Consider the following 25,006-nt stretch of genomic DNA (forward strand, 5'->3'; position numbering starts at 1 on the left):
CAAGTGTAAAATGACTTATTTTACTTAGACCGGATCTCTTGTCCACTAGTCCCTTCCTGACATTTTAGTCTAGTTTTTATTTGACAAAATTGTCAATATATTTAGTCTTAGTTTTAGTGATCATAGCTTAGTTATAATTTTCATTCAAAAAGGTAGTCGGCAAACATTTTTCGTCATAGTATTAGTCGACGAAATCAACACTGCCTAGGGCATTTTCCAGAGAATGTTCATGATATGTGAAAGAGGCCGATGATGATGTGATGTCAGGACATACTACTGTACTCCTACAAACACACCTGAAGATATCTTCTGATGTGATGTCAGGACATACAGTACTACGCTACTCCTGCAAAAAATGCCTATAAAGATATCCAATTTATCCCAGTCCCTCGTGGGAAATCGTTTGCATTGATCACATGAATACATGCACATACAGTAGCCACAGACACACACACAGTCACACACACGCACACAGTCGCGCACGCACACACACGCACACACGCACACGCACACGCGCACGCACGCACCCACACAGTACCAGGTGTTCGTTATCTTGGTCTTCCAAAGTTCCAATTGATTAATTCACGTTTACTTCAGATATAAATTTCATTCCACCAAGTAAATAAAACGTTAGCACTCCACACACATGGCAAATTGTTGTAATTCATACTGTATGTGTCAAACGAGTGACAAGTTGGGACAGATTTGATTTGATTACAGGGATTGAAGCAAAATAAAATCTCCTGACAGGAGAAAAATGTTTTGTTAATCTAATCTTTTTAGCTTGTTAACCTTGTAGATAGGCTTCCATAGAAGACATGCTGGTCTCTATGGAACCCAAAAGAGCTTGGTTTTTTATTCATTATTCATACAATACAACATTCATTATGTTGTATTTGCAGTTTTTGTCTTGTCCTGTTTGCACTTTGAATGTTGTAACCAGGGACGTGCAGAGAGTGTTAGAGGCTGATATCCTGTAAGAAGGCACTTTTGGACAAAAATTGCAGATGTACAAGCTCTCAACGCGTCGCGCTGAGAGCTTGTAGATCAGCTGTTTTCAGGGCGCACTCTTTAGCTAGTGGAGATGCGGTGTAACGACATGGATTTCTGAACAAATTTGTTCAACGCAAAATACTGTGTTCAAGTTCAGGAGACTTCGGGGGGAAAAAAGCAATTCTCCTGAATGCTGCCTTTCGGCATGGCATGGAAAGGAGTGGCATTTGCATTTCTTTCGTGGTCTGGAGAGGGCAGTTGTTTTACAGACGGGTAAAAGGGCAGGGGCTGAAGCCCCCTTTGATGTCTATGTGTGCACGTGACGTGACGTCCCTGGTTGTAACTGCACTCTGTTGTTCCACCAAACTAAATTCCTAACATGTTTACATGTTATGGCAATAAAGGCTTCTTCTGATTCTGATTCCTTGTAGATAGGCTTCCATAGAAGACATGCTGGCTTCACGCTGGGTGCGTCAGACAGTTTTCTGATTCTATGTCAGTGGTTCTCAAACTAGTTCATGTCAAGGATATAAAATATATATGTAATTGGCCGCGGACCCCCATCTCAAAATATGTTGTTTCAGGGACCCAGGGAAGTGTGATAATATAAAGCACTAAACCGTTTCTCCCTGCAGGTCATTTATTCTGGATAACAGAATAAACAGAGACAGACAGATCAAAACCACTTTTGTCACGATTTCTATTCTTGTTTGCAACATTAGAGAGAGCAGATGTTCATGTGTTAATCTTCCAGATATTCCAGACTGATGAAGGAACATTATGGATTGTTGGGGATGTAGATAATTTTAACTTGACCCCCAAATCAGTTCTCACAAGTAAAGTACTGTATTTTGTTTTTAACGTATTCATCATTACTTATTACTTAGCTTGGAAACATATTAGCTAAATATATCAATTCAAATTACTCATAATTCTCAGTATTTCTGTAATTTCAGTGACAAATCTTTGAATCTCTGAAAAGCAATTTCACATAATATTTCGTTTTCAGAAACACATACCGGTACTTAAATAAGCTGCATTTCCATTTTGACTGTGTGCACTTGAAAAAAAAATTATGCATAGCATTTATTCCCAGAACAATTATGTAGGCCCTACACAAAATTGTGGTCTCATGATACAGTATATTAATGAGTAGATGCTTATGATTTAACTGTACTAGTTAGGGTGTCCACCCTGAGACTGGGATGTTGGGGTTCGACCCCTGGCTGGGTCCTATACCAAAGACCCAATGACTCCCTGCTTGGTACTCAACATCAGCATCAAGGGTTGGATTGGGGTAAGTCCCAGCTACATACTAGCGTCATGTCCAGGGAGTGTACTTGTGCATCAAGCTGCCTCACACTAAGGAAACAGGAGATAGGCTCCTGCCCCTATGGGCCTCATGGCTCGGCAAGGATTACTTCGTTTACAGGATTACCAAGGCCTTAATAGGCCTCCTCCCGTTTGTCCAAGTTTGCCCAGCTTGTAGATCTGTCTTTCCCCAGAATAGGGATGCTAGGGTTCATATTCAAATTGCCACATAATAATGAATTGCATTTTTATAGCACTTTTCCAAGTGCTCAAAGCGCTTTACAATGGTTCATTCATTCATATACATTGGGAGCAATACATGGAGCTAATATTGTATTTCACCGGCAAAGGGTATAAGTGAAGACATTTTAAAAGCACTCACTGCATTGGCCTGCTGCACAGAGGTGACCAGGACAATGATCCACCTGCAAAAGGAACAAAGACATGCTGTTACAAGTCAACGCATCACTTTGTTACAGATTGACAGTGTTAGTCAAGTCAAGTGAATTCACCTTTTTTGTATATAGCACTAAAGCATTAAAAAACAAGAAGTTCATCCAAAGTGTTTTCAATTTAAAAAAAAAAAAGCAATTGAGAAAAAGGTGCGTATTCACTTTCAGCATGGAATAAAAATGTTCAATGTTGGAGCTGGACTTTAATTTATTTAACTTTAATTGTGAAAGTGTGGGAAAATTACTATATACTAGTTTTTTCTGCTAGTATGTACCTCTATCTCCTCTATATAAAATTGCTGATCTACAGGCTCAGTTAGGTCACAACTGCTCTGTGTGTGCCTGGTACTTCAAATCCGGACAAAGTAGAGCATCCTGTTCTTCAAATAACGTCAGTGTCAATGAATCGATACATTATTCTAAGTGGTTACAGCTGAGGTGATTTCTGATGGTGTCCGTTGAGTGTACACTGTACACAACTCTGTCTCACTGCCTAGCACAGGGCTTCCCAAAGTTGGGGTCGGGACCCCACATGGGGTCGCGGGACACTCACGGTGGGGTCGCAACATTATTCGGGGTCATCAAAAATGTTTACACACCTGAATGGAATTCAACAGAATGAGTGTAATACAATGTAAAATTGACTACAAATACAAATTTTAACCATAATTGTTACAAAACCCCTTTATAGCCATGCATGGACAAATGCGCCCCGAACGTGTATACGTTTATGTGCATAGAATTAACTCCGGGGTTAGGCTGGGGTCACGAGTCAATGGCAGCATTATTTTGGGGTCGAGGGCGGCCAAGTTTGAGAACCCATGCCCTAGCAGAAATAAACTGTCACTATGTGTGACAAGAATTGTATATAAATCAAACACCAGTTTCTATGTAGCCTACAGTTTCTACTACTCAAGTATAAAGTAGAGAGTTCCTGTGTATTTTACAGTATGACACTTAAAGTACTGTTGTTTTTCATTCGTGCCATGTCTGTTGACTCTCTCTGGATCACTGAAGCAGGGACACAGACATTTAAAGCAACACGGACTTGTCATGTGGACATGAAAAAAACTGCAGCCATTCTCCCTTGTGCCACTAGTAGTCTGGCAGCCAACAGGCAGTCTCGTGTTTCCAGACTGTTGCCTCTCGCAATTTTCAAATGCTTCCAGTCTGGAGCAACGGAAGCTCTATCATGAGTAAAATGATAAAGTGGAAGTGGAGCCTCCTCCGAGTCCCCACTTCCATTTCGTCTTTAAGTAGCCTTGCCGAGCCATGAGGCCCATAGGGCATTTTCGTCACCGCTAAACCCCTTATCCCTAAACTTCTTTGCCTTTTTTACTATTTTGAAAAACATTTTTGAATAGTTCAACTAGCCAATCTACATTGACACGTTGTGAGCTTGTAGACTGGCCATTTTAACTATTCAAAAATGTTTTGCAAAATAGTAAAAAAGGCAAAGAAGTTTAGGGATAAGGGGTTTAGCGGTAACGAAAATGGAGCCCATATTGTTGCTGTAATATGAGGCAGCTTGATGTACAAGTACACCCCCTGGACATGACGCTAGTATGTCGCATTTCGTCTTTACAGTCGCGCAAATTTATCCCAATATAAATAGAAATCATCTAAGCATTATGAAGTTTGCTGCTTAGCAGAAATGGAAATAAAAAAATAAGTTCTAAAGATATTTTAAAATATAGTTTTGTGAATGGAAAGGACAAACAAATTACTCTGATTTGGAGGTGTAGTTCCAGACTCTATATAGCATTCAGAGATTGTGGAATAGTTGTCTGGCTACGCAAGACTAGCCAACAGGCCTATTTTGTTTAACCCATTCTGGGCGGAACCCATTTGGGGTTCTGTACCTTAGAGTACCGGTATATATTAATAGAGACGGCACCGGATTTCTCCTCCCATCCACTTGCATTAAGTTGCTCAAAAGCGCATGAGGCGATTTCACTCCTCCTTCCGAAGTTCCGAGTAGGAACAGAGTGCATTCTGGGAAGAATTGGGCCAAATCGTGAACACGCTGTGCCGTTGACTATCATTGCACGCGTTCACGTATGAAACAGCGTTCACGTGTCATCATGAACGTGCGCAATGATAGTCAACGGACCAGAATTGGCCCAGCGCTGCAATACCAAATTCGGCCACTATGTCCATTTCGCCTCAGGGTTTCCTCCGGGTGCCGTCTCTATTCATATATACTCTAAGTTCTGTACAGTATGTACAGTATTCAAAAAATGTAAAAAACTGCTATATAAATATTTGACGTTTTTCAGAAAACTTAAGTCAGGCTTTAGAAGGCGTTTTTAGAATTCAGGCCTAAATAATTGGCTTAAAATATTGTCTATATACAATACATATACATTCGTGAATCCACTTGCTGACCAGCTGTCTTTCTTTATGTGACCATAAAAACCTATAGGGCAACCTATAAGGCAAGATTTTCTAAATTTAATTTTTTGCATTATTGCTTTACGTAGCATGTGACATGTCAAACTAGGGGGTTTTCATAATTATGAATCCATTCCAAGCTTTAGTGTCCCCCTTTTACTGATATGGTTACAGGATGTAACCCAGGCAAGGAGGAAGAGGGTTCACTTCTTGTCACAATTCTTTCCACTTAGTACTGACGCTTTGCAGGTGTGCGTGCATGATGCATCTGAATCTACTGTAAGTACACATGAGTGTGCGCACGTACAGTATGAAGTGTCTGAAAATAAGGAATGCACATAGGCAGCCAGATGTGTTGAATACCTAAGTAAACAGGGAAAGTGTAAGGAATGCACACAGGCAGATGTGTTGAGTAAACATGCAATAAGAATGTTTGTCACCAGGAATTTACTAGAATTTACTAGATTTACCCTGTGAGGGGGACTAAAGGGTCTGTGTATCTGGCTAGCATAACACATCCCTCATAAATGTCTATTATTTTCTAAATACTTTCAGTGTGTACTGTGAACAGCTTATACACTACAGCATGTTAACAAAAAGCGTTGAAGGGCCTTATAAACAACAATAAATTACAGGCATCTGTTTCTTTTAGGATGTAAGCTTTTCTCCTCGCATTAGTAATCGCTAGGCCTATACTGATAATTAAATACTCTCGCTTCGGGACTAAAAGGCTTTTTGAAATTTGAAAGTCAATTTGAGGATATCAGGAACTAAGGGGATGTGCAATGGTTAGCATTAGACTTATAGAAAGTTAAACTTATGCAGTTCTATCTATGCATATATAAAGTTCAGAACTCACCCAAGTGTGGACAAAGTCACAAAGCTGATGTTGACTCTCATTGGTCCTCTTTAGAGATGAGTCCTCACCTCAGTACTGCCCCCTGTGGTGGAAATAAATAGCTGTCTGTCTGTCTGTCTGCTAGTGCTAAGGCAACATTGATATTTTACTTTCAAATAATCTGCATGGGTGGCTGACTGTAACAAACCACTGTGCTATGATTACAAAAATAACAGTAGCCTGTCTGGCCTATTGAACCTTGGGACAACAGAAGTGACAAATTGAGACAACATAGTGCACCATGCAGTCCACTATAGTAAAGTCTATATTAAGAAAGTGAAAGTCTATCATTATGATTATATCAAGTCCATCCATACACATACATACATTACATTATAGTGTGGAACTGGAACATATTGCAGCATGGTCAAAATGTAAAATAACTTACCAGTGAAATGCAGTCAGAGACGCCAATCAAACTTCATGTAGCGTTCTCCAGTCTACAAGTTCAGCGAAAAGCGACCCTTTCTCCTGACACCTCTGTTTGCAGTGGACACACACACATCAAGCTACTGTACCTAGCTGTTGCCTGCCGATTGCAAAGATGCATGAAAGATGGGAGCGAGATGCGGAGTTTGCAGTCAAACACCACACCACACGACGACGCGGCACCGCCCCCCCCCCATGATACACGCGCTCTAGACGAACAACTTTATACAAAACGAAAGCAATGGGGTCGGTCGACATCATCATCATCACAGCCAGATGTAGTAGAGCAGGACTGGAGGGTGAAATAGACAGACAGCACTGTCTGGGTCTGGGTCTGGGTCTGGGAGGATCACAACAACCGCCCCACGTGTTGCTTTCTGCCGGAGTTATTCCGCCGCGCAGGTGTGTGTGCAGTGTGCACCGCGTTGGTGTCCTCCTCTGTCTGTGCTGTTGAGAACTTGAGACCGGTTCCATAGTCCAGTCAGTCACTATGAGAGCATCATGGTGGGTTCCTCTGGTCCTGTGTGCTGTTATGCTTATGCTACTGCAGCGCACTGAAGCAAACAACCATGTAAGTACACTATTTATTTTTTTGTAGTTAATAGCTTAAGTTAAATGCATTCACTCAAATTACAGACTTGTCAGGCCTTCTGACAGACTATACACTAGACTCGAGCCCATGGTTAATACAGTATTAACCATGGGCTCGAGTCTGAATTATAGGCTTATAAGCCAGTATAAAAGTTCATAATACTGTATGAACTTTTATACTGGCTTATAAGCCTATAATCAATGACATGTACTGTACTGTACTGTACTGTACTGTACTGTACTGTACTGTACTGTACTGTACTGTACTGTACTGTACTGCATCCTGTTGAAATAAGTCAAGACTCAAGAGTGCTGAAAGTTAATTGGGTTTAAAATGAATCACTAAACATTGTAAACAATGAAATTAGACTATAATTGCATAACGGACTCAGAATTAAGGATATATAGCTCACCAGTCACCCCAGAAAATGACTATTATAGGGCTACAGTCTACACTACAGCTATCTTAGCGATCAGTCCTGTTCAGCTGTTGGAGGAACAGAGTAAGGAATAATGTAGTGAACAACAGTATATCAAGCCTGCTATGTTTATCTGACCCAGACAGTTCAGTACACTTACTCCCTTTTCCCATGTCAGAGCATACACACATACACATACAAAAACCTTTACAGCATCACGGCGGTTTGGCTTCATCTTCATTATTATCTTCTTGTTTGTTTATATTTGGCTTCACCGTGAGGTTAGATGTTATTATATTATACACTTTTTTCCCCTCCTTCAGTTAGGCTTTATTTTCTCTGTGTCGTTAACTTAAAACCCATTTTGGGCGGGAACCCCTTTTGGTGTTTTAAACATTGTTATAATTTAGCTATTGAAAAATAGCAGATCTACAAGCTCAAGCACCAAGTGGCGCGCTACGAGCTTGTAGGTCTGCTATTTTTGAAAAATTGTGACAATATTTATTTCAGAAAACTGGAGCTTTTAGAAGATGTTTTATTTTATTTCGAGGTCAGGCCTAAATGGTTAAACTGGAGTGTTGCTGCTGCATTGAACAAAAGCCTGTGGACGTCCTTCTGAATAAACTGTGTGCTGTTGACTAATGTAATGATCAGTTTTTACTATCACACAATATATCTCACACACATTTTGATACAGTTGTAAACTCCCATTACAGTTGGACAGCAATAATGTACATCAGCAGAAACTGACCATATTTCCCCACAGTGGTGCCTACAGCTACAGGATACAGTATATGACATAAAGTAAATAAATGATGCAAAGAGCAGAGCACGCTGGCTTTGAGCTTTCATTATACATACTGCTGTAATTGCTGCAGTACTGTACATTATAATATCAATAATACTTTCACTCGGCTTGAAAATGTGCTGTTAAATAAATCTTTCTTGTCTTGTATTTTTCCAATTAATAACAACATTCAATAAATACAAATTGTGCGTTACAGTTGACACTGTTTAGCACTTTGTGTGGGAAGACACAGTTACCCTAGAGTGGCCATTGAGAGAGATATATATATTTTTTAAATGCTACTTGTGCATATGTCTAGAGGAATTTTCTTTTACAAGACAGTTTTTCTTTTACATTATAGGATAGTTACTGAAATACAACACAGAGTCTCCAGCCAGATTCAAACCAGTGGCAATGCACTCATGTGTTTGACGCGCTGTGTGTGGGCATCTATTTAGGCACCCAGACTGTCACTGATACACACCACACCTCTCTTAGTAACTCTTTTAGTATGAGCTCATCTGCAAACAGCTTCTATGGTTATAATGTGGATAAAGTAAACCATAAACAGGCCTGTGTATCTGTTTGCAGTCCTGTGTATACACCCTGTTTTAACCCATTTTGGACTGAGGTCGATTAAAAAAAAATCTTTTCTGAAAAACCTATGTTTCTATGTCAGTGGTGCTCAACCTTTTTCATGTCAAGGACTCACAGAATTATCTGTATTTGGCCGCCGACCCCCATCTGAAAATATGTTGTTCCAGGGACCCCCCCCCCCCCCCCCCCCAGAAGCAAAGATTTGAGTTAAAAACATTCACTCTGAAAGAATATATATTCAAAGATTTGCGCCACATTTTCACGATTTTTTAAAAATAGCAGACCTACAAGTTCATAGCACGGCACTCGGTGCCGCGCTATGAGCTTGTAGATCTGCTATTTTTCAACAGCTAAAGCATAACATAATGCTTAAAAACACCAAAGGGCGTTCCCGCCCAGAATGGTTTAAGAGGACTGTTTAGTCTGAAAACACACATGCGAAGAGGAGTATTTAGACTAATGAAGCATAAGGCCATCATTTCTAGCATGAAGAGGGATTTGAGTGAGAAAGAAATAGAGTTCAGAGTTGTTGGAAAGTAAACAATTTACCATTTAGGCATTTAGCAGACGCTCTTAATCCAGAGCGATTTACATTAAGCAATAACAAAAAAACATGGCAATACATCACATCATATACATAAAAAGTAGTTATCATGAATCATACATAAGCTAAGTGTAACAGTGGAATATCTATATAATGAACCTATGCATAGTATCGTGCTATGTCTATATAAAATGCTATCTAAGTTACATAAGTTGAGCCTTTGCATATGCCTGTAAGGTCATCGGGGCTAGGGCAAGTGCTACTGGCCATGATGGAGTCTGAAGAGGTGGGTTTTCAGACTACGGCGGAAGATTGGGAGTGAGTCTGCAGTTCTTTCTTTTCTTTTCAAAATATTTTTATTGTAATTTCAATAATATGAATCTCAGAGATCATAGGGCAGACATAATGAAAAGACTATTATTGCACAAATCATGCCCCTTCAAGACAAAAGAAAAAACATTTTCTCTCCTTCAAGTCCAAATTTAGTAAAGCCAATTCCCAATTCCCCAGCCTCTCTACGAGTACTCCATCTCTGCTAACCCCCACAATCAGTTATTGGGAGGAGTTCTGATTGTAATTTGAAGTGCATTCCATAGTTTTGGAGCCAGAAGGGAGAAGAGTTTGGGACGTGTGGAGCGTTGTCCCGGCGTTTTTAGTGAAGGTACTTCCAGCTACCCTGCGTTGGCTGATGCGCGGGAGGGTTTGTAGGGTTCAATCAGACTTGCAAGATATGGGGGTGCCATACCTTTGGTTGCTTTAAATGCCAGCATGATAGCATCAGAGAGTGTTGTATTCTGTACGGGGCTGTAGATCTGCAGAGTTTGTAGATCTGCTATTTGAGGCGAATGTTCCCCCAGCCAGAATAGGGTGAAATGGTCAAGTGGACAAGTGGTTAAGTTCCTTTTATGGTCACACAGCCTGTAAGCTGCACAGAAGAAAAATCATGTTTATTTGGTTTGGTGACAAGCATAAGATGGCAGCCGGTGATAACGATGTGAGGAGAGACAGCGACAAAATGGAAATGCACTTTTGTATTGCATCTACAGTAACAGTAAACAGATGTTTATTGGCCCGAAAGGGCAATAAAATCCTGGTCTAGTTTTTACTTACACTTCCTCATTTGCTTAAACACAATTCCTGAAACATTAAATGCATTTGCAGAACTGTAAGCATGAATCCAAAACAGTTTTACCACAACACTGTTTCACCTGCAATATGCCCTATAAGACCCTAAACATCTTTCAAAATAAACAGTTGGCCTGGGCCGCCGGTGTGGTGGTCCGGGCACCCTAGGCCAGGGGTTCCCAAACTCTTTCATGTCAAGGACCCCCACATTGACACTAATTAGCCCCACGGACCCCCATTAGAAAAGATATGCCAGGGACCTGTTATAGCAACAGAGTAACCAAACAGCACCACAGGGGTGTGACAGTTAAGAGATAACCTCAGAGTGCAATAAAGGGGTATTATTATATGTTTGTATCTAAATTTCTACGACAGACCCCCATAAGAGAAGATTTTTACGGCTCTAGCAGAGATTCTCAACCCGTTTAATTTCAAGGACCCCCAAAGTTGGACATGCAGTAGTCTACGGACCCCCATTTAATGGCATTTCTATCTCTGAGACCCCAATTTATATCGTAAAATCAATGTTAATTTACCTCTGAGAGTGTACAAATGGAACCAAACGGACCCATAAGGGTCCATTTGGTTCCTGGCTATCATTTAGCTGGGGAACCCCTTGAACTCTCTCAAGGACCCCAGACCCCACTTTGGGAACCACTGCCTTAGGCTGCAATGCCCGCAACAGTGTGTTGCGGGTTGTGGGTTCGAATCTAGATCTAGACCCATCAGCAGCCTAACAAAGCAACTCCATCACATTCACAACCCAGTCTACCATTATAGATAAACATTCAAGCCGACAGTACCACCACCAAGGCTTGTGAAAATAGTAACTAATATTATTACTCAAAATGTGAAAGGTCAGGCATGAGGTCAGTCCGCTGCCCCCCCAGGTTGGCAGAGGAAGGGTAGTGCCCAGGATTACATTAGATAATTGGCACTGGGTGAAAAAACTGGGTTGCAAAATCGTGGGATAAAAATTTAGAATAAAAAAAAAAAGTGAAAGTAATTAGTTATATTACTACTAGTTACTGGAAAAAGGTAATAATATTACTTCACTGCAATCAATAGATTTTTTTTTTAATGTCAATGACTGACATTTGTTCACCATTATGCAGACATTGGCTTAACATTAGCATTTGGTGTTAAAGCATGCAATCAAAAATCAAATGAGTTAATGTTGTGGGGTTTGAGCTTACAGTTTTGAGAATGTGTTTTGGGGTTAGTGCGGGTTGTGTGTATGCAAATGAGGGGCAACTAACAGGATGTTGTTGTGTAAAGACAGAACAGGCTGGAGAGACGACAAAACAAAGGGAATTAAAACTTGCATGGTGTAACGCAGGGGTTCTCAACCCGTGGGTCGCGACCCCTCGGGGGGTCGCCAAATTATTTTAGGGGGTCCCCAAATTATTTAAAAAAAATAATAATAATAAGATTTTTTTTTTTTTCACGATTTTTCAAAAATAGCAGACCTACAAGCTCGTAGCGCGCCACTCGGTGGCGCGCTATGAGCTTGTAGATCTGCTATTTTTCAATAGCTAAATTATAACATAATGCTTAAAACACCAAAAGGGGTTCCCGCCCAAAATGGGTTAAGGTTATTGTAGCAGTCAATTTATATTGGGGGTCGGGAGGGGGCGGGGCGGGGGTCCCGAGACGTTGCCAAAGCATTTCCGGGGGTCCCCGGCCAAAAACGTTGAGAACCCCTGTTGTAACGAGTCTAACGATAATGTATTGTTCCATCTCACTATAGAGGGTATGCACATGCATAAAGTGAATGGCAAATCGAGTGGCAAAGTGAGTTTAATGTCGTTTAACGTTGTTTAATGGAATCAAATACAACTTTTCTGTTTGAATGTATAGGCTGTCATGGCCAGAAAGTACTTTTTTGACACTCAGTATAGGCGTTCCAATGATGTCACACGCATACTCTCTATTCCAGAGATAAAACCGATAATGGGATTTTGAGCATGACCTTGATCGTGACCTTAAGTGACCCTTTTGACCCCAAAGGAATCACTTCTGGGCAGATCATCCCCACAATGTTTCACGAAAAACCATGCATCTGTTCTTGGGAGATTTCTTTCGAAAGACAGACAAACTGAATTCTTACTTGCAAAGGATTACGTTACTTGATTACATGTTGTCTACATTGTATCTCCATTCCTGAGATACTGTACCACCTTATGACGATTCATTTTTATTTACATTTTAATAATTTCTAAATGAATGTGTTATTCATTTATTACATCTTATGTATTGTCTAATTGATTTATAAAGGTTTAACCGTGACTGTGTGACCCTGACCTTTGCGACTCAAAAGTGAGTCATCTATTCAGGGCAGCAAAGTGATCATTCCAGTGGTGGAAAGTAACTAAGTACTTTTACTTAAGTACTGTACTTAAGTACAATTTTGAGGTATTTGTACTTTACTTGAGTATTTCCAAAAAACATACATTAACTACAAAATACTTTTGTATTTTTACTCAACTACATTTTCAATACCGTACTTTTACTTGTAACAAAGTAGTTCTAAATTACAGTATTGGTACTTTTACTTAAGTAAAACAATTGAGTACTTTTTACACCACTGGATCATTCCCACTCATTAGTTTCATGAAAATCCAGCCAACCGTTAGTCAGATAATTCTTTGAACAGACAGGAGTACAGTAAATATAAGTAGACCTCTGACAAATCACATAATAAAACATAACTTGTAACCCCGCCTGGCCCTAAATCTGGCTTGCATTTGGAAGTTAATGGCTTGTTTCGTTTAATTATTTAGATTACTCCTTTGAAAATAGAAAACATTAGCGTATTGTGTTAGCGTTGTGTCCCATCTGTCCTGGAGTGACATTATACAATAATCCTCAAGTGGTTTTGTTTTGTCGGGTTTTGACTAATGCTATAATCTGTTTATTGCAGTGATGGTGTTTGGTGGAAGAGGTCCAAAAAGGAACAAAAAATCCTCCCTGATAGTTTTCAGTCCTGCCACTCAGGTGGTTCTAAACTAAAGGGAATTCTAGGAATGTGATACAGCCCCATCTAGTGGACATTCATGACCACTACAGATGACTGACCTACTGTAGCTTATAGTGACACAGGCTTAACCACTTTAAAGCCCTATTCAAAATGGTTTAAAACAGTGGTTTTCAACCCTTTTTGTATTATTTATTCGCCATTTCAGCCACGGACCACCATTTTATGACATTTAGCCTCTCAGACCCAAGACTTTGAATATCGTGATCAAAATAACAATTATTCTACATTCTCTAAGTTGTGTAGACTTATACGTAATGCCAGATGTTTAACAATAATTTAACTCTTGAGTGTAAAATGAAACCAAATGGACCTGGTTTCATTTTACACTCTCAAGAGTTAAATATCCAATGTTTTATTTTGTATCTCCGTTTTGTATTGTTTTATTGTGTTTGCTGTTCTCTGTGTTTAGCTACAGTGTATTTAGTTTTATTCTTCTGTACAGCACTTTGAGTTGTAAAATGTGCTTTATAAATAAAGTGGATTGGATTGGGTCCATTTGGTTACCAACTCTCCATCCTTTAGCTGCAGGGGTCCACCTGCGGAACGCCCTCAAGGACCACTGGTGGTCCCCGGACCACTGGTTGAAAACGCACTGGCTTAGGAAATAACTGAACTACTCACAAAATGTGTCACATCATTGTGAGCTTGTAGATCTGCCATTTGTGGGAAAGAAAAGATTAATAAATACATTTTTGAATGAAATATACAAAAAAAGACAAGAAAAAGAAAGAAACATTTTTTTGTTGCATACAATTGACTTGGCCAAAAGGGCCATGTTGAAAAACTGGCCAATTTTGAGTGGCCAGCGCCTTTTCCATAAGAGTGGCCCTCAGAGAGTATTTGTGCCAAGTGTCATGCATGCGTCACAAAGTGAACGATTCCGTCATTAATCTGCTCCACTAATATATTATTAACCCAGAATGTTCCAGCATTGCACATAGTAAAGGCTTCATAACAATATTAGAAAGGTTTCATGGCTATAATCTACAGCCAAGTGTTGTTTTGTAATGAATGTGTTTGATATTATGTTTTGATAGTGTGAGTGTACGGGGCGGTCGAGGTGCCACTGTCCAGGAGTAAAGGGGAGCAGAGTAAGTGGTCAAAGTTATGATTTACAATAAGCAACATTGACCTTTTCTCAGTGTTAGAATGTTACAATACAGTAATATTGTGAAATAAGAGTATACCAAGGAACACAGCGAGGAAGACAGCTAACAATTAATAACAATATCAATGTTAGCTGACTATTACAGCCATAGACCAAGGCTACCTACAACGTAAAATATGTTTTATGTTTTAATTTGAACTCTTGGGAGGTTGTCAGGTTGTCCATTTGCACTTGAATTAATATTGGATTGCTAGCGTGGTTCTTGACATGGCTACCTGGCTGGAGGAGTGAAGCTCAAGCTCATAACGTGTTGCACGATTCCAATCATGCAATTAAGTAAACGTGTGTGTGTGTGTGTGTGTGTGTGTGTGTGTGTGTGTGTGTGTGTGTGTGTGTGTGTGTGTGTGTGTGTGTGTGTGTGTGTGTGTGCGTGTGCGTGTCTTTCTGACTTGACTAACACACACAGGGAGATAAAGGTTTTCCAGGAGGAAAAGGCCTCCCCGGGCCAGAGGGACATCCAGGAACAGAGGGTCATGCTGGGCCAATGGGACCAAAGGTTAGAAGGTCTTAAAGCTTTCATCATGACATTCATTTTCATTTAGTTTTAATGTTTCGTTTCGTTTAGGTTTTAATACCTCGACTACACCCACACAACCTGAACTTTGAACATTCAGTGGACTTTCTGTGGTCTGGGGTTTTCTCGGTGTGTTCTGAAGCCTTTTGAGCTGCAATGAAAACAGGCAAAATCCCTGAACAGTGACATCTGCTGGCAAATTGTTACAGTATGTCATACATGGGATTTGTGGACATCACAGTCCACAGGCAAATCAGATTGTTTGAGCCGGAAAACCCCAGTTCACAGAAAATCTAATGAATGTTAAAAATGCAGGTTCTTTGGGTGCAATTGAGCTCAGAAAACAAACAAATATATATTGACAAATTACAAAAACCTTTTCGTTTTTTAAAGTCACCAGACTTTTAAGTTCACACTTCTTTAAAGCTCTTGTTGTGTCCTGGGAATACCGGTATGTCATATTGCACGTACACTTACACAAATACTAAGGATGACACCCATATACAGTATGGAGTTCTTGTCAGGCATGCCCAAATATGGAGTTTATGCAGATGTCAGAATAGGCCTATACTGTAGGGGTGATCACGTCCAGAGCCCAGGCAGAGGCCTTTTGTGGCAGTTCTGGATAACCGTGGGTCCGACTGACTCGACACCGGGCACTGCACTCCCTGCGGTGGTGTGGAACGCGCGTGTCGAATTTGAAGACGGTGGGGCGAACGGTTCTCGAGTTACGCGCATTACAGACGTACAGACAGAAGACAGACTTGTGACTTGTGACTCTGATGATTGGTCTAATTTATGTTTATTTATTTAAACACACCCATGACTATTTCTCTATGACATACAGTATTAACATTGATGTTGTAACTAGGGATGTCCCGATCACGTTTTTTTTTTCTCCAGATCCGATTCCGATCGTTTTGATTTTCAGTATCTGCCGATACCGATTTTTCCCGATCCATTATTTATATTTTTATAGAACACTTATGGCCTATATCACAATAGAACAATATCCAAAATCACAGACAATATCCAGTCTAATATCATGATATGGATATAATATTGATACTAGGGATGTCCCGATCAGGTTTTTTTGCTCCCGATCCGATTCCAGTCATTTAAAAATGACGTGATCGGCCCCTGATTTCCGATCACGTGATCGGATCGGGACAACCCTAGTTGTAACACTTGACTACAATAGAGCGTCGCAGTCCCGCCCACTTTCATGATGACGCCAGGCCCAGGAAATAATTCCCAATGCATTTTTCCCATAGACATTTCAAAAAGTATTTATTTAAAGACCTTTTACGTACAAAGCCAACTCGAGTCGTGACAATTCATGACAACAAACACAATATTTTGGACCAAGCAAATAATTACAAAGAATAAAAACAACAAAAAAAAGTGTAATTATTTGTTAGAAAGCATTGTGTTTATTGTCATGATTTGTCACGAGAAGGGTTGGCTTTGTCCGCAACGTAAAAGTCTTTAAATAAATACTTTTTGAAAAGTCTATGAGGAAAATTAACAGGGAATTATTTTCTGGGTCTCTCTCGAGGGGGCGGGACTGCGACGCTCTATACTTATATTATACTGGCTGTGATAGCTCTTTCTCCCAGTGTTAATATTACGTAATGATAAGAGACTGTTGTCTTTCACAGGGTAACAGTGGCTACGATGGACCCGTGGGGCCAAAAGGCAGTCGGGTATTGTAACCTGTTTTTTGTGTTGCATGTATGTAGTTATGTTTATTAGCATGCTTAAATCAGAATGCGTTGATATGTTATTGTTTAGTATGATTTATTTTGTCCATGTATGTACTGTATGTACGGTAGTATATAAAACACTGCCATAACCTTGCTGTTTCATCATCATCATCACAGGGACCTCAGGGTAAAGAAGGATTTGCTGGGTCTCTGGGTTTACCAGTAGGTGTCAATTTCCTCTACTGTGTGTGCGCGCGTGTGTGCGCGCGTGCGTGCGTGCGTGCGTGCGTGCGTGCGTGCGTGCGTGCGTACTGTATGCGTGTGTGTGTGTGTGTGTGTGTGTGCATGCATACTGTATGCGTGTGTGTATGTGTGTGTGTGTGTGTGTGCGCTCGTTTGTCCGTCCGCCCGGACGACCAAACCTGCCTGTTTCTACAGTTTAATTCATGGTTTTATTATTAGCAGACATAATTACTGTAATGCTCTCCTGTCTGGTGTACTTGCAAGGTTTTTAAATCCCCAAATAGCAATGCACCTGTCTAGTTATATGAGATATGAGTGCCGGAAAAAACCACAGACTGTTGAACACATCATTGATTAATGCCCTGCCTTCAAATCATCACATGGGGTCAGCGGCCTCATTGACCTTGGCTGATTGAGCCCTAGACACGAACGAGATGTCTTTTAGCACAGCAGGACGGTTACATCCTCTGGTTCTTCTGGTCTCTTAACTGTTATGGAGAAGCATTCTTTCTGTTATGGACCTTAGTTTTATTTTCTTTCATTTATGTTTTTATGTATTTCAATTTATACATATTGAAATCACATTGCGTTGCATGCACTTGCTGTATGAAATGTGCTATAAATAGTTTGATGATTGTGCATGTGTCATATGCCTATATATCTCTGCTGTCGGGAAGAGACCTAACTCCAAAATGTAAAAATAAAAAATATAATATACTGTATATATATTCCTGAAAATATAAACTTTTCAGGAAATGAAGAAACCAAGACAAACCAAACCAAAACAAAGCAATATTACTGCCTCATCAAAGTTGGTGTTGTGACTTCATAGATTGTCAATTTGCTTGCATGAGAGCTAGGGGGAGAGGTGGTGGAGTTTTAAACTTTTAGCAGACAATTAGAGGGTCCAATTAAGAGTTAAGAGGTTTTGTCCGAAGCACTTTTTACTATCAGCACTGATTTAAAATGGCTGTTTACTCCCGACAGCAATGCAGTATATTAGATACAGTATATATGCCTATACTGGATAATGTATATTGATATCTTTCAACAGGGTATCCCAGGATTGCAGGGGCCACCGGGGTTGCTAGGAGCCCCTGGATGCAATGGAACAGATGTAAGATATGATACTGTAACACATTGAGCATCTACAGCACTGTACTGTACTGTACTGTACTGTACTGTACTGTACTGTACTGTACTGTACTGTACTGTACTGTACTGTACTGTACTGTACTGTACTGTACTGTACTGTAACACTAGCTGTTGAAGCCATATTGAACTATAATAATTTAACTGTTGTGCTCCCGGAAGTAGTGATTGTATTGAACTGCAGGCCTCAAGTCATTTTGAGAAAGTGAAAAATGTTGTATTCATGTTTGATCAGTGACGATTCCAGTAGGAAAAAGAGGCAGATCTTCACTCATTAATTGTGTGATTTGAACCGATCGCAGAGCACAGAAGCAACAGATATAAGATGATTGACATGAATGTATTTGTATAGTTATGGTAGCTTTACACACACTATAGTTCAATATAGGGTAGTTTTGAGTGCTTGACTGAGTGAGCTGATTGGTCATATCAAAGGAGAAGGGAAAAAAGGACAAATAATGACCTTTTTGAAAATACCATAAAATGTAAATCCAAAAGAGAAACCTTTACATAAATCTTACTATTACTGTCATGAAGATACGGTTACGTGAAAGTCACTGCTCAGCCAAATTGTGCTTTTCCCTTATAATCTTTTTAGGGAGAAGATGGAATTCCTGGATTACCAGGGTTAGCAGGAAGAGATGGACCAATGGTAAGAAACAAAAAAACCCAGGTTTAGCATGACTATACTATAACTAATTATCAATGCAAAAAATATTTCATGCCTACAGTTTACATCAACTTTGGTTGCAGAAATGGACACTTAGTGTGTTACATGTTCTTTACACTTCCTGGGTTATTATTAACCCATTTAATTAGACATTTTCACAATTTAAAAAAAATTGCAGACCTACAAGCTCGTAGCGCGCCACTCGATGAGCTTGTAGATCTGCTATTTTTTTAATAGATAAAGTACAACATAATGCTTAGTTAAAACACCAACAGGGGTTCCCGCCTAGAATGGGTTAAGTGTTGTTCCCTCAGCCATCGCGGCATTAAACAAACTGCCCCGCCGATAGGATGGTTCTGTCCACTGTGGGGACCTCATGTTTTTGCTTTGTCTTGGTGTTAATGTGCTAATGTGTTGTTTTTAGATGTGACGTTCGTGAACGAGTCGGATCATTTGAACGGCTCTTTGAAAAGAACGATGGGATCCGGTTCACAGTAGGGAGCCGTTCCTTTTTAGAGGAGGAGGGGGGCAGGGGGGTTTCAACCAGGGCCGGTCATGAGCAAGCTGGCGCCCTAAGCAGGATACACTGGGGGGGACACTGGGGAGGCACTGGGGGCGACACTGGGCACTGGGGAGGTACTGGGGGGACACTGGGTAGACAGAGTTCCCCCCCCCCGCACCCATCGGGAACGTCGTTCAAAAGAGCCAGTCTTTTGAACAACTCTCTGAAAGGAACGGATCCCAGAGATCCGGCTCCCTTCAAAGAGCCATAAATCCCATCTCTAGTTTTTGACGTGGGTGTATGAACAGGCTGTGAAGACAAATATCCTTCGGGACAATAAAGATTATTATTAACTTTTATAGTCATTTAGACATCACAAGTTTACGCCAATTATAAGTTTATGCCCAAAGGGTGTCGACGTGCCCTCCTAGTATTCAAAAGGCACAAGGATTGTGCTGAGAAATTAACAGTACTGTTCATCATTGAAAATGTTATTTATTTATTTTTTTCCAGGGTGCACCAGGACCACATGGACCAAAGGTAAGAGTTTGACTGAGGAACTTTCACTTGTAGTGGCGTAATATTTGACCAGTAGTACTTTGTCCACCACTGCAGTACACATGGAAACTACGTGTGTACTGTAATGTACACGCATGAAAACTTCATCAACTCTGTTCCCCCAATCCCATAACTGCGTTAAATCTGTCCTCAAAGCTAATTCTTATATAGGCTTATATCGAGGAGTGAACTTGATGTTTAATTTCATGCACCAGTAATCTGACACGGAATTCCCATAATTAGAATCACAACTAGATAAAGTGCCCCTCGGGGCACAGGTCTCCACCAGGGCAGGTGAGGTTGTGGCCTCCTGGTGGCGCTAGAAATAGGCCAATGTGAAAAGGGTGCCATTTCTTCATGATTCATGATTTGAGGCTTTTTGTTCAAAATGGGTAAATCCTGCAAACTTTGAAAGCCAATTTTAGCCAATTAGGATGGAATATGAAATACCGGACGGATCCATCTTGAACACATGACTATAGAGATAGTGTGTAACAATTTGCGGGAGTTTTGGACAGAATCTGGAGGAGTAATATCAAAAAATGTGTTTTTCAAAAGTCGGCCTCCTGCTGGCGCTATAACAGGCCGCTCTGGAAGATTTGGGGCAGATGTTCATCGTTTGGCATCCAGGGAGTGCGTTTGCAAAATGTGGCATCGACCCGGTTAACGGTGCCGGAGATTAGCTGGTAACAGACGGACGGACGGACTCACACACACGGACGGAGTGCAAAACATACTCTCTCCCCATGCCTTCGGCCTGGTGGAGACAATGAGGATGATGGATATTATCATTATCTTCTCCAGCAACATCCTCCTCCACGTCATCATAATGCACTATTGCATAATCTTCTTATCACTCCCTTTTTAATGAAGCACTGAATTTAAGAATTAAGACCATACTGGTGGTAATGGCGGCCCATGCCTGTATTGGCCATTTTATTTGGCGAAGCGTGATCTTTCAGGTCATTTTTGTCATTTTATTTTGCAAATGCAATGGTCTCTGCCTCATCGAGAATCAAATTCAACAAATAGCCTAATTCACCTGGCAAAGCGCAATGCAAAGCGCGCACAACATGTGTATCAATTTAGGACATGCTTTGTTGCAGTGATTTCCGACGAGTCTTTAACAAAATGGGGTGGTGACTGCAATGACTATGACAATTGCTGTCTTTGATATTTTTGCTGCTGCTAAAAGCAACAATTCATAAATCATAGTTGAGAGCTAAACGAAAGCTGCATGTGAAGTTGTACATTGTTGTGACCTGACCTTTATAGAAAGTGATAGATGGACTACGCTTTGACTTCTCGCATAGTGTAGCGCAGCTCCTGGTTCTGGAGGATGGTATTCGTTTTTGTAATATACATCAGCCAAAGTTGTGAATAGACAATGACATGGCAGTTTTTAAATGAAGATTTTAATTTTGTAACTTGCACTTTGGTACAACTTTGTTGTTATTTAAATGTGCTATATAATATGGTATATAACCACTGCAATTCAATCTATCTATTTATTTTTCTATAGGGTGAATCCCAAATCTCACTGACCGCAATAAAAGGACCATTTGGGATGCCTGGGAGAGATGGAGACCCTGTAACTATACCGATTAGAATCTCATTTAAAAAAAATGTCTTTTAACAGCTATAGATGAACACGGAGATGAACCTACCGTTTTATTACAGGGCCTCCCGGGTTTCCCTGGAGAGAGCGGATTCCCAGGGGAGCCAGGACCACGTGGCCGAATGGTGAGTCAACGACGACGTTTCACTAGGAAAGACAAGAGCTTTAGACAAAATAGAGTTTAGGGTTGTTTATTGAATAAACATGGGCGCGTCGCATGCGTATAGCATGGAACGTGCGGCATACATTTAACGGCCAAGGATGCAGAGGAGGTGTGGAGTGTGCGGCTTAGATGGCCAAGGGCGGGGGATGCCATTAAAGGTGCCGGCATGATCACCTAAGGTCATCACCGCGCGCAAGCGTGGAGTGTGCGGCTTAAGATGGTCATGGTCGGTGGAGACTGCCATTAGAGGTGCCGGCATGAACAACTATAAGGTCATCACTGTGTGCAAGCGTGTAGCGTGCGGCTTATTGATGGTCAGGGGCACGAGTGGCATTGGGGGAGCCGGCGTGATCATCCAAGGTCATCATCACCACACGCAAGCGTTTAGTGTGAGGCTTAGATGGTCAAGAGCACGGGACATGGACGGCAGTGTGATTAGGTTCTAGGGGGGGGGGGCATATTATGTAACGTAGAAGATGTGAGTCTTCCGTGATGTTATAGGCCAGTGGTTCCCAAACTTTTTCATGTCAAGGACCCCCAAATTGACACCAATTAGCCTGCGGACCCCCATTTGAAAAGACATGCCAGGGACCCCCCATGAGAGAAGATTTTTACGGCTCTAGCAGTGATTCTCAACCAGGACCCCCAGTTTTACATGCATTTAGGCTACGGACCCCCCCATTTCATTGCATTTCTATCTCTGGGACCCCCAATTTATGTTTGTAAAATCAATGTTAATTTAACTCTGAGAGTGTACAAATGGTCCATTTGGTTCCATTTGTACACTCTCAGAGTTACAGACCCATAAGGGTCCATTTGGGAACCTCTGTTATAGGCTACACTGTGGTGAAAGGGCCCCACCCTCCTCCTTGCAGGGGGGCCTCGGGATTTTGAGCGACGTTGATGAGTGGTTGGCACGGGTGGCAGTTGTTCAATGGCTGGTGAAGTTGCGTTTGGTCGTCGTCTGCTTGGTCAAACCTCCCGAAACCTCAGTTGTTCCAACTCCATATTTTGACACACAAGGCTGAAACCGTCGTCAAGTTGTGATGGTATAATGCATAATATTTCATTGTTTCTGGACAGGGATTCCCTGGCAATCCAGGACCTTCGGGGGCTAAGGTAAGAATAGGATTGTGTGCCTCCGGTGGCTGCCTGAGCATTAAAACCACTCCCATGGTGTCCCTATTTTGGGTATTATTTTTGCAAGAGCAACAAAGCGGTCGGTGTCTAGTACAAAAACAAGCGACAAGGCAGACACACACACACACACACACACACACACACACACACACACACACACACACACAAACACACGCACACACAGGGCTTTCACTTCTAGTGATTTTTACTAGTTGACTGGTTGCCTAGTTTACTACTTTTTAATAATATTTGTACATTTAAAAACTCTGTACATTGTTGACTATAATATAGCATTCTAGCTGATCTTGAGGCCTACAAAAACGAGGATTTTTCTTTTCTTTTTTTTATCAACTAGTACCAACAAGGTCAACTAGTGGATGAAATTACTATTCATACTAGTTTTAGGTGATAAGGTGGCCACCGAAACGTCATACTAGTTTTAGGTGATAAGGTGGCCACCGAAACGTCATACTAGTTTTAGGTGATAAGGTGGCCACCGAAACGTCATACTAGTTTTAGGTGATAAGGTGGCCACCGAAACGTCAGGTCGCCTAGAACGAGATGGGACCTCCACTTAGTTTATAATGCTTAAAGTATGTGTAAAAGATTATGTAGTATTCTGTATTCTTTTTTTTAAAGATTTATTTAATGATAATACAGACATCATCATTTAAAACAATGAATTACAGAATCAAGATTTTCTTTTTTTTTAAACAAGACAAGACAAAAAAAAAAAAAAAAAAAGAAGACAAAAAACAGCAAAAACAACCCCCCCCACCCCCCCAACCCCAGAAAGGAGTATTCTGTATTCTGATAAAGATTTCTCTCGCAGGGCCAAGGAGGCAGCAATGCTTATACTGGACCCTGGGGTTCAACGGTAATTATTTTCTAACATGTTTTTTATTTTTAATTCATTTTTAGTACACATAATTATATTGAAGATGATGTTTGTGACGTCCCACCAGTGGTGGAAAAAGTACTCAATTGTTTTACTTAAGTAAAAGTACCAATACTGCAATTTAGAACTACTGCAATTTAGAACTACTACATAACAAGTAAAAGTACGGAATTGAAAATGTACTTGAGTAAAAGTACAAAAGTATCGGCATCAAAATGTACTTAAAGTACTAAAAGTAATTCATATTGCAGAATGTCCCATTTCACAAGTTCAAAATGTGTAGAAAATCTATTGAAAATAGCTGATCTAGATGGTCTATTTTCAAATGGCCGAAATGTATAGGGTTGTTTTCTAATCAAAATGTAAATCGCCAAAGTAACTAGTAACTCAAGTTTTCAAATAATTGTAGTGAAGTAAAAGTAAAAAGTTTTGGCTCCGAGATGTAGTGGAGTAGAAGTAAAAGTACTGGAAATTGGAAATACTCAAGTAAAGTACAAATATCTCAAAATTGTACTTAAGTACAGTACTTAAGTAAAAGTTACTTTTCACCACTGCGTCCCACAAACTGTTCTATCTTCTTACCTGCACTCACAGGGCAGAGGAGGGCCCCCGGGACCCCCGGGACCACCCGGACACATCAAGGAGTACCAATCGGGTGCCATCCAATTAAAGGTGCGTAAAAACTGTGTAGCAGAAAGACTGAACTTTGGAGGAGCAGATTTGTAAAAAAGAACAGATGACAAATTACTTTCAAGGCAATTCAAGGTGCTTTACACACGAGGAATACAAAATCACAAAGGCATTCAAAGTCAAAAGGAATTTTATAAGAATAGAGAAATGCAGAAATGAAAAAAACAAACAAACAAAGGTCTGAGCTGAAATATATATATATATTTTTTTTAATTTCTTTTGAGGGGCGCTAGCCCCTCCTATATCCAGCTTTTGGTGTCTGTCCACAAACTTTGTCCTACACAAACATTAAATTCCCATTGACAATGAATGGAGAATTTTACGTCATAGTGTCTGAGCAAAAGTGTCTATTTTACAGGCGCTTTCGGAAATACCGCACCGGAGCGCACCCGCCTATTAGTTTG

At 40.6% G+C, this 25,006-nt stretch overlaps 2 protein-coding genes across 2 annotated transcripts in view; one reads left to right on the top strand and one right to left on the bottom strand.

The window, feature by feature from the left end:
* Positions 1–6,571, bottom strand: part of LOC306943784 (uncharacterized protein) — a 79,987-nt gene extending 73,416 nt beyond the window's left edge. Inside the window, exons 1-3 of the mRNA XM_079530312.1 lie at positions 6,437–6,571; positions 6,010–6,091; positions 2,687–2,729 (exon numbers count right to left, since the gene is read on the bottom strand). Coding sequence (XP_079386438.1) covers positions 2,687–2,729; positions 6,010–6,050 — 84 coding nt within the window. The 5' untranslated portion in view covers positions 6,051–6,091; positions 6,437–6,571. The remainder of the gene's footprint in view (positions 1–2,686; positions 2,730–6,009; positions 6,092–6,436) is intronic.
* A 349-nt stretch (positions 6,572–6,920) lies between these two features.
* LOC306943785 (uncharacterized protein) overlaps positions 6,921–25,006 on the top strand; it is an 85,887-nt gene continuing 67,801 nt past the window's right edge. The window contains exons 1-12 of the mRNA XM_079530313.1: positions 6,921–7,048; positions 14,618–14,671; positions 15,155–15,244; positions 16,924–16,968; positions 17,146–17,190; positions 18,266–18,328; positions 18,962–19,015; positions 21,739–21,836; positions 22,194–22,263; positions 22,958–22,993; positions 23,847–23,891; positions 24,507–24,584. Coding sequence (XP_079386439.1) covers positions 6,968–7,048; positions 14,618–14,671; positions 15,155–15,244; positions 16,924–16,968; positions 17,146–17,190; positions 18,266–18,328; positions 18,962–19,015; positions 21,739–21,836; positions 22,194–22,263; positions 22,958–22,993; positions 23,847–23,891; positions 24,507–24,584 — 759 coding nt within the window. The 5' untranslated portion in view covers positions 6,921–6,967. The remainder of the gene's footprint in view (positions 7,049–14,617; positions 14,672–15,154; positions 15,245–16,923; positions 16,969–17,145; positions 17,191–18,265; positions 18,329–18,961; positions 19,016–21,738; positions 21,837–22,193; positions 22,264–22,957; positions 22,994–23,846; positions 23,892–24,506; positions 24,585–25,006) is intronic.

This window comes from Electrona antarctica, assembly GCF_951216825.1.
Source record: "Electrona antarctica genome assembly, chromosome: 19".
NCBI lineage: Eukaryota > Metazoa > Chordata > Actinopteri > Myctophiformes > Myctophidae > Electrona > Electrona antarctica.